This window comes from Engraulis encrasicolus, chromosome 14 (genome assembly GCF_034702125.1).
Source record: "Engraulis encrasicolus isolate BLACKSEA-1 chromosome 14, IST_EnEncr_1.0, whole genome shotgun sequence".
NCBI lineage: Eukaryota > Metazoa > Chordata > Actinopteri > Clupeiformes > Engraulidae > Engraulis > Engraulis encrasicolus.
In genome coordinates, this window is record NC_085870.1 from 24,111,518 (window position 1) to 24,123,726 (window position 12,209).

The 12,209-nt window shown below is 47.1% G+C and overlaps 1 protein-coding gene across 1 annotated transcript in view; it reads right to left on the reverse strand.

Moving 5' to 3' along the window:
• Positions 1-1,066: 1,066 nt before the first annotated feature.
• cntn4 (contactin 4) overlaps positions 1,067-12,209 on the reverse strand; it is a 229,798-nt gene continuing 218,655 nt past the window's right edge. Inside the window, exons 19-23 of the mRNA XM_063215268.1 lie at positions 11,033-11,163; positions 7,063-7,249; positions 4,783-4,895; positions 4,263-4,428; positions 1,067-2,500 (exon numbers count right to left, since the gene is read on the reverse strand). Coding sequence (XP_063071338.1) covers positions 2,409-2,500; positions 4,263-4,428; positions 4,783-4,895; positions 7,063-7,249; positions 11,033-11,163 — 689 coding nt within the window. The 3' untranslated portion in view covers positions 1,067-2,408. The remainder of the gene's footprint in view (positions 2,501-4,262; positions 4,429-4,782; positions 4,896-7,062; positions 7,250-11,032; positions 11,164-12,209) is intronic.

The following is a 12,209-nucleotide window of genomic DNA, read 5'->3' on the forward strand; positions in this document are numbered from 1 at the left end:
GTTCCCTCAAACTTCAAAGTGAATATTTCAGTGGATAAATCTCAGGAAAGGGCACGGGTTGGGTTGTACATCAACAGTAAAAACAGATGAATGTTTTATACGTTCCTTTAATGACTAAGATGAGTTGGAATTCAAAAGTGGCCTCTTTTCTGCCATCTTGTGGAATGAAATGTAACTGCAGCTATACTCCGCTCAATAGTTCACATCTTTTCAAAGCGGTGCCAATTTGATTACAAATTCTGCTCACTTGCTGGTGAGAAAATGGTTTTCTTATGCTGTTTAGTCTGGGGCTGTGTATACGGTGTGTGTGTGACCCCTTGTTTGGAATGAGCAACAGCAGAAGAAGAAAATCGGTCTGAACACAGTGTTAAATAAGTTAATAAACTTTATTCATCGACCCAGTATAAACAAGGAACAACATCAAAAAAGAGTCTAGATCTCTAGTGGTACACAGTAGCATGGAGAAGCACTTTTTGTATGAGCAAGAGACTAAGATGATGACAAGGTGATGAGGTTTTTTTTTTTTGCCACACGTGGACACATGTACATAAACTTCAGGACAGACCCCGCACCTCTCTCCCAATCTCTTGCATGACTACAAGCCAGTCAAGTCAACAAGCAAAAATGGCTGAAACCCAAAGACGAGACACATGCAGAGCGACAGAAGAGCAGTTTAATGGACACCATTCTTGTGTAGTCAGATAAAAACCAAGATCAGCTCTTTAGAAACGTTGCTTGTTTGTTTATTTATTTGTTTCTTTTTTTTAATATATAAATGATCTGAAATGTACAAAAAGTATATTACACTTTTTTTGTTTTTGTTTTTTTTCACCCCATGGCGTGATTGTGAGGAACACTCAGCAACCTAGGCCTACGATGCGTCCCTCAGAGTACGACACACTAACGGCGCTCAAGTAATTTTACACGCTACGTACTGGACCAGGCTCACACACACGGCGTCTGCAGAATATTCCCTATGGAGGGACAACAACAACAAAAAAAGGAAGGAAATGAAAGAATTGATAGCAGCAGAACCCCCCCCCCCCCCCCCCCCCCACTAAAATGGACCAGGCCTCACATGCTGTATCGCCCTTGAACCAGGATGAGTGGCAACATCACAAGATGGACCTTGTTGAAGTCCTAACGTACCGCAAAGCAATGCAATAGGTACATGTAATATGTCTACTCATTGTAATTTCACTCAGTCACAAACAACTGCTGCATAAAAAGTCTGACTGCGCTAGGCTAGCGATGAGATACAGTTGTACTCTTGTAAAATAAATATATAAGTGGTATAAGTTAAGGCTTTTTCTTCAGGACCTGAGGATCTTTAAAACACGTGATGAGGCACACACAAGGCAAAGAAGAGCTTTATAATGTACGGTACATAAATGCATGGGTGATGATGATGATGATGATGATGATGATGTGACAGCCATATGTTTTAGCAGTCTTCAATAGGCTTAACGACAGAGTTGCCAGGGGGAGCCGGCATGGGAACGTTTCACTTACAGAGGAGGAGAGATGGATTGACATTCACCCTCGTTCATAATATAAAGCATGTTCTAGCTCATCTTTTTTCATTTTTCTTTCTAAAACTATATTTTTTTACCCTTTTTTTCTTTTAAAACTCTGCCATCGCAGGGAGGATAGCTTTAGTGCAATGCTGACGCGAACTGATGGGCGGGGGGGGGAGTAGTCATGTGATGTATGTATGACTGTATGGGTCCAGACAGTAAACAGACCAAGGTTTTTCATCTGGAAATAAACAGTATCACATCACATGTCTAAAGGGTTCCAAGGGGGGAGAGGGGGGTTTCCTCCCATTAAAATAATCCCGTTTTTTGTTTTACACAGTCAAATGTCAGTGACATGCATCTACAACAGCTCCTGTCCACACTTTAAGCCCCTCCAGCAACAACTGGGTTGCAGATCAGTTTTTCAAGTTGAGTCAACGTAAATGTATATAAAAAAACAAGGTATGTCGTACAAAATTAAGCATATTATAAGACATTTTCATTCTACCCCCCAGCCTCTATTTTTTTTTTGTAAGCTGCTTTGGTAACAACAGACTCGAGCCTTGTTTTGTTTTTGCACCCAGTCTCTTGTAGCCTCCTATGTGGCAGGAGCCTACTGTAACCTTTTCTGCCCTACTGTACGTAATCTCAATTCACTCAGTTTAGTTCCTCTTTCCCCCTCCCGAGCCCCTCTCCTCTCTCAAGCCTTGCTTTCTAGCGTCTAAATGGATGGATGTAGATTTAACTTGGTCGTTTGCATCATCACGGTCGTCGTCGTTGTCGTCGCCTCGACTCCTGCTGCTCTGCAGTGGCAGCTTCAGGGTCACCTGTGTCTCTTGTCCTCATATTCTCTACGCTCTACGCGGAAATAGTCGGCGGTGATCCGGTGGGTCATAAGGACGTCCGTGCTGTGAAGGACAACGCTATTGTGCTGAGGGCTGACAGGGTGGAGACGGTGGAGGCTGAACCCACTGCAGTGGAACCTGGAGAAGACAAGGACATGCCAAATCAACTTTAATTCCATTTACACATTACAGACACATTAAGGAGAAACTTTTAAAACATTTCTACCAAGGCTTTCGCTGAACCCAATGCCCTTTAACTTCGCAAAGCAAGAGCATTTGGCCGTGCTCGAAACTGTGAGATTGAGAAAAAGTGACTTCACCCTAAGCAATACTAAGTGGGTTTTTTTCAACCTTGCAATGATTGTTCCAAAATCGTTTCAGTGGTTCATCAAGTTTCAACAGGGTGAAGGACGCTGCTTAATTTGCTCTGACGCCTTCTGTGCACTAAGCAAGTTTGGAGGTGATGGGTGTCTTTGTAGTTTTCTTTTTTGTCTTTTTTTAAGCTTTTTTTTGGTCTTTTACGACTTTATTGACAGGACAGTTTGAGAGGTGGACAGGAAGCAAATGGGGAGAGAGACGGAGAGGGGCCGGAAAATGACACAGGCCGGGAATCGAACCCGGGTCGGCCGCATGGCAGACGAGTGCCCTACCGGCAGGGCCAGGTCTTTGTAGTTTTCTCTCTCTCTAGGTCATCCTCAGACGAGCCTTCCAGTCATCTCGATTCTCCATACATCTTTTCAGTTCGCTGGTACTCTGGGCTTCGGCGTCCTTCTTGAGTATGTCCACAAATGTTAGTGTGGGACGTCCTCTTAACCGGCACCCATGTGATGGTTCCCATAGCACCAGTTTACTCGCTGGCAGTTCTGGGTGCCTGTGGCAATGTCCTGCAAGTCTCATTCTCCAGCTATCTTCTCGCTCACCCTTGGTATTCCCTCGTATAGGATTCCCTCATATAGGATATTTCTATGAGAGAAAATTCTCTCTAGCCTATAGGGCAAGCGACGATAAAACTGCAGAATGCTGCTTTAATTTATTTATATGCTGGCACGCAAATGAGTAATATTTTATTTCCCTCAAGAAACTTCTGTTAATCACAATACCAGAGCAATCAAACTTGCTGTGAGAGAGAGAGTGTGACATCTCGAATGACTTCACGTTACCAGATTACGCAGGGGAATTTTTCATCACACAATTGAACTTTTACTATAGGTATGAGCGTACTGTATGTAAGGGCACATTTGACTTAATGCAACACTAAAAGTCAGATATGGCACCTTGCGCTATACGCTGTCCCTCTGGACAAGTTCTATAGAAACAAAAAGAAAGAGAGAGTCAAGCTCTTAGAGATTTCCACTGCTTTTCCTTTTCCACCCCCAACCAACTCTCTCAGGGCCGGATTAAGATGGCCTGGGGCCCCTAGGCTACAGGTTGCTATGGGGCCCCCTGGAAAGCAACTTTAAATTGACAAATTTACATAGGACAATGACGCAATTACAAGCTCAGAATTAAGGATAAGGTCTACCATCTCTATTCAACAAGACAGATGAATTTTTCAATATTCCATCTTATCATAATTCTGCAATTTTTCACTTTTGACCAATCAAGGCCCCCTGGCAGGTGGGGGCCCATAGGCTGCAGCCACATCTAGCCTGTGCATTAATCCGGCCCTGCGCTCTTTATTGACCAGAGAGGTCAGCAGAGATCAGAGCCTGCTATTTTCCTCTTGCAGCCAAAGGGGAGCGAGCGCGTTTTGCGGTGAAATAAAAGGTTGACGCATGTTAATTGCGGGGTTATAAAGCGCAAGGCCCTGGCCACTGCGCCTAGGGGGCGGGACGGAAGGAATGAAGGAAGGGGGCCGGCCGTGCACCAGGTGGGTCTGACACTGGCAGCCTGTGCTGACCTGCTATTCTGGGGATGGTGATTTGTCTGCTGCTGCTGCCTTCGCCGCCCTCTCCGAAGGGCTTGATCTGGATGATGTACTCCTCGTCTGTGGGCAGGGAGAGCTCCACCGAGGTGGTGTTGGTCTCCATCACGCTGGGCCGACTGTGCCGCCGCTTGTAGAGCACCTTTGGAGGAGAACAAGGATGGGATGTGTGGATGGTGGGGGTAAGGAGAGAGAGAGAGAGAGAGAGAGAGAAAGGGAGAGAGAAAGGGAGAGAGAGAGAGAGAGAGAGAGTAGGAAGGAAATACAAAAGGGGGTACGTTGGGGAAGAGAAAGAAAGAGGAAGAAAAGAGACGGAAGGAAGGAAGAAATACAAGAGAAGGTGGGGAGAAAAAAAAGAGGACGGTGGGAAAAAAAAGAGAAAGGAGGATGTGAGGGATTTTTTTTTCTTTCTTTCGAGGTCAGAGGCTCAAGCCTTGTGAGAGAGGAGGAGGTAATAAAGTTCAAACTAATCCAGCCGCCACCCCTGCTGCCTTACTTTGTAGCCCATGACCTCGGACTCGTTCTCCAGGGCTTTCACTTGCTCCCAGTTTAGGACGATCTTGGAGTTCGACGTGTTCCACATCACTTTCAGCGGAGGCTGGCTGGGGGCTGCAACACACAGAGAGAGAGAAAAAAGAGATAGAGAGAGAGAGAGAGAGAGGGAGAAGAAAACAGGAAAAAATGATCCATCACGGAAAAAAGAGAGGCAAAGGTGACTAGTGAAGAAAAATGAAGACAAAAGAAGACAAAAAAAAACAGGAGAAATAAGGGGCTTCAGTTAAGAATAGCTGAAAGAAAAGAACAAACAGAATATAGACATAGACAGATCAAGAAGATGAGGGAGGGAGGGAGAAAATAAAGGCAGAGAAATGAGAGAAAATAAAAGGGCATGGCAGAGGAAGAGTACCGGAAAACAACAAGAGAAAGAGGAGGACAAAGAGAGAGAAAGGGGAAAGGAAACAAAAGTGGAACAGGTAAAAGAGTACAGCAAAGGTATTTCAAAGGGGAGGTGCTGTGAGGAGGCGTAGTTTTGGCTTGGAAAGTGGCTGGGACATTAACACAGAAAACTCTCCAGATTTTTGCATTATATTTGTGAAAAAGTGGTGGGGACAAGCTAGGTTTTCCTCAAAAGTGGTATGGACATGTATGGACATGTCCCTACCATGTCCCTACCATCCACACCTAAAATTACACTCATGTTCAACATGTGCAGGCAGGTTGTTCATGGAGATCAAGGTTTGAATCCGGTGTCCTGTCAAGATGAGCTCCCTGTCAAGATGAGCTCCTTTTCGCTACTGAGCAACTTTTCCTAAAATAGCCTATGACATCTACTAAATTAACCCTACTGATTTAAGAAAATCTGACCTAGGCCTAATTTACCCCTCGTTGCATAAATCTTTTCCTAAGTAGCCCATGGCTTCTAAACAATTAGACAGGCTGTCTCTGTTTAAGAAAATCCGAGCAATATCTCACACCCAACGTTGCACCAAACTTCTCTAATTATGTAGCCTGCTGCAAGCCCCGAAAGGTGGTTGTACCAAATGTAGGCCTCCCTACTTGCGAAGCAAAAACTCACACATAGATTATGACCCTCGTCATGTCCTGGGAACAGAGGCGTTCAGCTTGGATTTAAATATTTGCTAATTATAAAAAAAAAAAAACCCAACGCAACTGTGATGTTCCGCCTAGTTCATATTGAGTTGGCTATTATTAGAAACTCCTCCGGAAATGTCTATAGGCACGGACGAGACACACCGCTATTTTATTTAAAATAGTAAATGAAATAAACAATCCATGTATCGGCAAGTTATTGAAACGTCTCCACGGACTGTAAATCAAGGTGGCTCATTTCGACGAGGCAGTGTAAATCGTTAGATTGTAAATCGATCAAGTTCAGCTACTGGTAGCTCATCTCGACAGAACACCGGCCTTAGTAATTTCCCAACTCCCTACCCCATCTCTTTCTACCAATCATTTGCTGTGTTCTCTGTACTGTGTACCTATCTAATAAATAAAGGCACAGCAATAAAAAAAAACAAAAAAAAAAAAATTCAAAAGGTCTCTCTACATGGGGGTGTCATGGTATCTCAGTGGGTTTAAGCTAAACGACTCATTTCTTTTTTGACATCCCCCTCCCTCTAATAACTTATGAACGGAATAACGTATGACCAAATTTGGAGGAAATTATCTACATACAAAGATCTATGAATAACATCATTTTTGGTATCATTAGTTGGTATTATGACGTAACTATGACGCCATTATCTGATTTTATTGCCCGAAATGTCAGCATAATGTATTTTCTATCCAATTCAGGTAATGCACTTCAATTTTAGTGATCATATGCTTCAGACCACTTAAAAGTTTGGTCACATGGTTTTCTGATGCTAATGGAAATAACAGACATACGGTACCTGTCAGAAAACCGTTGCCATGGCAATGGCAAAAATGATAGACCTAATCTTTTGGTTCTACATTGCCAACAAAATTTTAGGAAAAATCACCTTAGAGGCAAGTGCTTTGAATTTCGTTTACCAGTCAAAGGAAAAAAATATATTTTTAAAAAGGTGTCTCAAAGTTGGCCGTGGCTCTGTCGGATGTGTGCCGGGGATCCGGGTTCGATTCCGGCCTAAGGTTATTTCACGATCTTCCCCCAATCTCTCTCTCCCACTCGCTTCCTTTCGCCATCTCACACTGTCCTATCGAATGAAGGCATAAAAAGCCCCTAAAAAAACATTTAAAAAGAAAAAAAGGTGTCTCCAAAGGAGGCACTCACGCGGCTTCTTGGTGGTGACGTTGGCGACACCGCTGGGGGGTCCGGTACCGGCCGTGTTGTAGGCCCGCACCGTCACATAGTAGGTGCAGCTGCCCCTCAGGCCCTGGATGATGGCCGACGTCTGGTTACCCACAGTCCTCAGCACGCTCGCCGTCTCCTCCTTTTCCGTCTTCTCCCAGTACCTCAGCTAGAATCAGCGGGACAAGACAAGACAAGACAAGACAAGACAAGACAAGACAAGACAAGACAATAAGGGGTTAAAGTACACATGTACAGGCCCTGCCGTGACACAACGGTAGGGCACTGGGTTACTAAGCCGATTCCGATTCCGGACCGGGTCATTTGCCGATCCTCACCCATCTCTCTCTGCTCACTACCTTCACTATCCTGTCAAATAAAGGCAAGAAAAAGGCCAAAAAATTAAAATAATAATAAGTACATGTGTACAGCCGTGGCGCAAACAGTAGGGCACTGCACTGTTACTCCGGGGACCCGGGTTCGATTCCAGCCAGAGGTAATTTCCTTCCCCCGTCTCTCTCCCACTCATTTCCTGTCCCATTCTTCACTGTGCTGTCCTAATAAAGGCAAACTGGTGTTGTGTTGTGTTGTGGTTACCCTTATCACACTCCTCACTGCTTCTCCCCTGCTGTGTTAGTTGTCTTGACATTGATTTCAGATATCACATCCATATAACTGTGTGTGTGTGTGTGTGTGTGTGTGTTTGTGTTTGTTAGATTGTGTGTGTGTGACTACTGGCAGACACTATTTCTGCAGTGTTTACGAAAATGGACTCCATCCGATGCCATGCATGCAACTATACTATACTCCATTATTATTATTATCATCCCTGTCCATCATCCTAGACGCTGAGGCAGAGCCAGCAGTCACTCAGCCCCGGCATCATCGGCCCCTGTGGGGCAACTCGCCGTCCAAACGAGTCTCACATTGACCTTCACGCAGCGGCGGATCTGTATCGCAGACAGTTAGCGCGCCACTGGAGGCTCTATCTGAGTGCCGGTTAAGAGGCGCACCCAACCCACCACCACCACCCACCTCCCTCAGTATTTAAATGGTGTTGTTGACCCACCTCACCCTCAGCATCCTGGAAAAAAAAATACAAAAATCCAATTGGTGAGGTAACCAAATTTCACAGCTGTCAAGCCGCTGAAACTGATAAAAGCTTTTCTTTGTCAAGGGGGGGGGTGTTGTGGTTGGCAGTGCTGTAGGAGGGGGAGGTGACGGATGAGGGCACAAATATAATTTGCCTTCGCTCATTTGCGGAGCCTCACCTCGCCTCGCCTCGCCTCACGCTGGGGGCCCAAGAGGACTGTTTACCCAGGGCGCCCTGCAGACAGGCAGGCAGGGAGGGAGGCAGGCAGGCAGGCAGGGAGGCAGACAGGCAGGGAGGGAGGGAGGGAGGCAGACAGACAGGCAGGGAGGGAGGCAGGCTGGCAGGCAGACAGGCAGCCAGGGAGACAGACAGGCAGGGAGGTAGGGAGACAGGCAGGCAGCCAGGGAGACAGACAGGCAGGGAGGGAGGGAGACAGGGAGGGAGACAGTCAGGCAGGGAGGCAGGCAGGGAGGAAGGCAGGCAGGCAGATAGACAGACAGGCAGGCAGGGAGGCAGATAGTCAGGCAGGGAGGCAGACAGAGAGGGAGGCAAGTAGTGAGGGAGACAGCTGGAGGGAGACAGACAGGCAGGGAGGGAGGGAGGGAGGCAGGGATGGAGGCAGGGAGGGAGGGAGGGATGGAGGCAGGCAGGCAGGGAGGCAGGCAAGTAGTGAGGGAGACAGGGAGGGAGACAGACAGGGATGCAGGCAGGCAGACAGACAGGCAGGGAAGGAGGGAGGCAGGCAGGGAGACAGGCAGGGAGGGAGGCAGGCAGGCAGGGAGACAGACAGACAGGCAGAGAGAGAGGCAGGCAGGCAGGGAGACAGACAGACAGACAGGGAGGGAGGCAGGCAGGCAGGGAGACAGACAGACAGGCAGGCAGGGAGGCAAGCAAGTAGGGAGGGTGGCAGGCAGGGAGACAGACAGACAGGCAGGCAGGGAGACAGACAGACAGGGAGGGAGGGAGGCACGCAGGCAGGGAGACAGACAGACAGGCAGGCAGGGTGGCAGGCAAGTAGGGAGGGTGGCAGGCAGGGAGACAGACAGACAGGCAAGTACGGAGGGTGGCAGGCAGGGAGACAGACATACAGGCAGGGAGGAAGACAGGCAGGGCAGGCAAGGAGGGAGACGGACAGACAGGCAGAGAGGGAGACAGCCAGGCAGAGAGGGAGACAGCCAGGCAGAGAGGGAGACAGCCAGGCAGGGGGGAGACAGGCAGGCAGACAGACAGGCAGGCAGGGAGGGAGACAGCTAGGCAGGCAGGGAGGGAGACAGCTAGGCAGGCAAGTAGTGAGGGATGCAGGCAGGCAGACAGACAGGCAGGGAAGCAGGCAGGCAGGCAGACAGGCAGGGAGGGAGGCAGGCAGACAGACAGGCAGGGAGGCAGACAGGGAGGGAGGGAGGCAGGCAGACAGGCATACAGACAGGCAGGGAGGGAGGCAGACAGGCAGACAGACAGGCAGGGAGGCAGCCAGGCAGGCAGGCAGAGAGCCAGGCAGGGAGGGAGACAGGAAGACAGGGAGGCAGGCAGACTCACAGGTAGGAGGGATAAGGAGACAGGCAGGGGTGTGTAGTGTAGAAAGACACATCGCGCTCCTGCATCTAATGGATCAAACTTGTGCCCTCACTCAAATATTAGATTTGGCTCCGTAGTCTGGAGGAAACTGCTGGGACACTGTTTCAGACAGAGCACCCCTTCTCCTACTAAACCCCTCCTCCCTCCTCCTCCCCACCATCCTCTAACTCTAACTCTCTGCTCTGTTGAGTTCTTTATTTTCCCTTTATTTTTTCCTTCTTTGTCGTTGCTGTTGTTTTTAATTTATTTTCTCATCCACCTACTGGGATCACATTAAACGATCCTCAACAGCAGTCAGTGAGTACGGGGTGGAGATGAAACGGCGAACATATGGAGCGATGACTAAACAACACGTTTGTGATCAATTCAATTACCTATGCCCAAGGCGTATTAGGCACAGACAAACATCAATACAGGAAGAGACATCAATAAAGGGATAGGCACATCAATAACGGCAGCCACAAATGCTTGTTGCTACCCTGATGACTGATTGTTGGAGCAAGCAAGCACACACAAAGACACACACACACACAAACACACGCACGCAATTATGCACACACACAGACACACACACACACACACACACACACACACACACACACACACACACACACACACACACGCACACGCACGCACACACACACACACAGACGCACACACACTATCCCATGTCGCTGGACTGCTGAGTGCTGACACAGACCTATGTGGTTAAACCTTGATCAAGGCAGCATTTGCAGCAACTTTGGCTTTGATACAGAATGGAAGCGACTGTGTCATTGTGTGGTGCTGTACTCCTTGTTTGTTGCAGATCATCAAACATCTTAAGCCTTCGCAGACACCCTTGTGTGCCTTCCAGCAGGGAAGCTGACATGGGGGAGGGGGGGGCAAAGGGATCACTTGTCCCGGGCCCAAGGATATATGGCAGTGATAGAAACTTCGGGATCCAACCCGGATCCTTCGAGACTAGCATAAAGCCAGGTGACCAGAGATCAATGCATAAGGTCACTCTGTTATATCTATGGCTCTGCACTAATATATACCCACTCGTATCCCAGGATCCTCTACTACCACATTACCACTTATATACCCACCTCGTATCCAAGGGATCTACTACCACATTACCACTGATATACAGTATACCCACCTCATATCCAAGGGATCTACTACCACATTACCACTAATATATACCAACTCGTATCCAAGGGATCTACTACCGCATTACCACTAATATACCCATCTCATATCCAAGGATCCACTACCGCATTATCACTAATATGTACCCACCTCGTATCCGAGGATTCTCTTGCTCTGGTCGGCTTTCCGGCTGGTGTAAAAGGGCAGGCCTCTCCACATCACCTCCACATCCGACGCTGACAGGCTCTTGGCACGCACTCTGCTGGGGGTCCGCACCGGCTCTGACATGGGAAAAGGAAATACACTCTATGAACAGGAGTATCGAGTAAGAGCAGAAGTTAAAAAACCTCATACAAAAAACCTAATACAATGGAGGTATTAAAATTATATTTTGCTCACGTAGGAATTGTGTGACGGGCTTCACATATGTTGTTTCTGATATTTTTTATATATTTTTTTCATACCAAACACCAAACAAGATGTGTTATTTCAATTTCATTTTTCAAGCAGATGACCTCTGTACAAAATATCAATATTTCTGCATGAATCATCTACATTTACGTAGTTTCCTAAAATATACATAAGCCAGGATATATAATGACTAATCAGAAGATATGTACTCGCTACCATGCTATTAGATAGTCGGGGTACGGTCCCATGAGCGCGGAACTACGCCATGTCCACTCAAGAACTCTATAAGCCCTGTTGCCATGGTTCCATATCTTCACTGCATAGCATATCACATCACAGAGCTGATGAGAGCTGTGCAGTAGCACAAAGGCCACAATAATCTGACTGAAAAAAAAACAATCTGCCTTCCTGTGACATTTCCCTCGGTGGTCCATTTCAAGAGAGGGCAGGGCAGGTCGAGTAAATGGCCCACGGCGGGGCCAAATAGGCAGGTTAAAGAGGCACTATATGAAACACGAGACAATAGACGTCTGAGTCTGGTTATGGAAAGTCTTCATCGCTACATCAGATAACATCACATGACATGAAATGACATCACAGGCCCAGGAGGAAAAGGGCAACGTGTATCTCAAGTATATCCAAAGAGAGCAGGTCACAAACTTGCATCCTTTTTTTCTTTTTTTACAGCTTCGAACACATAACAGGCTTGCAAGGGGATTGAAAAAACCCTAAATAAATTGATGAATATTATATTTTTAAAAAAACAGGGAAGGGGATTTTAAGTGCACCTACTCTTCTTAGCTTAAATTACTTTACACACTCCAAGTCTCTGGTGTTAGGGCCTACTTAAGATAAATACTGGACCTGAATGTGCCCACTCAACCTGAGCGAGTGATCCTGTCCCACTCACAGCAGC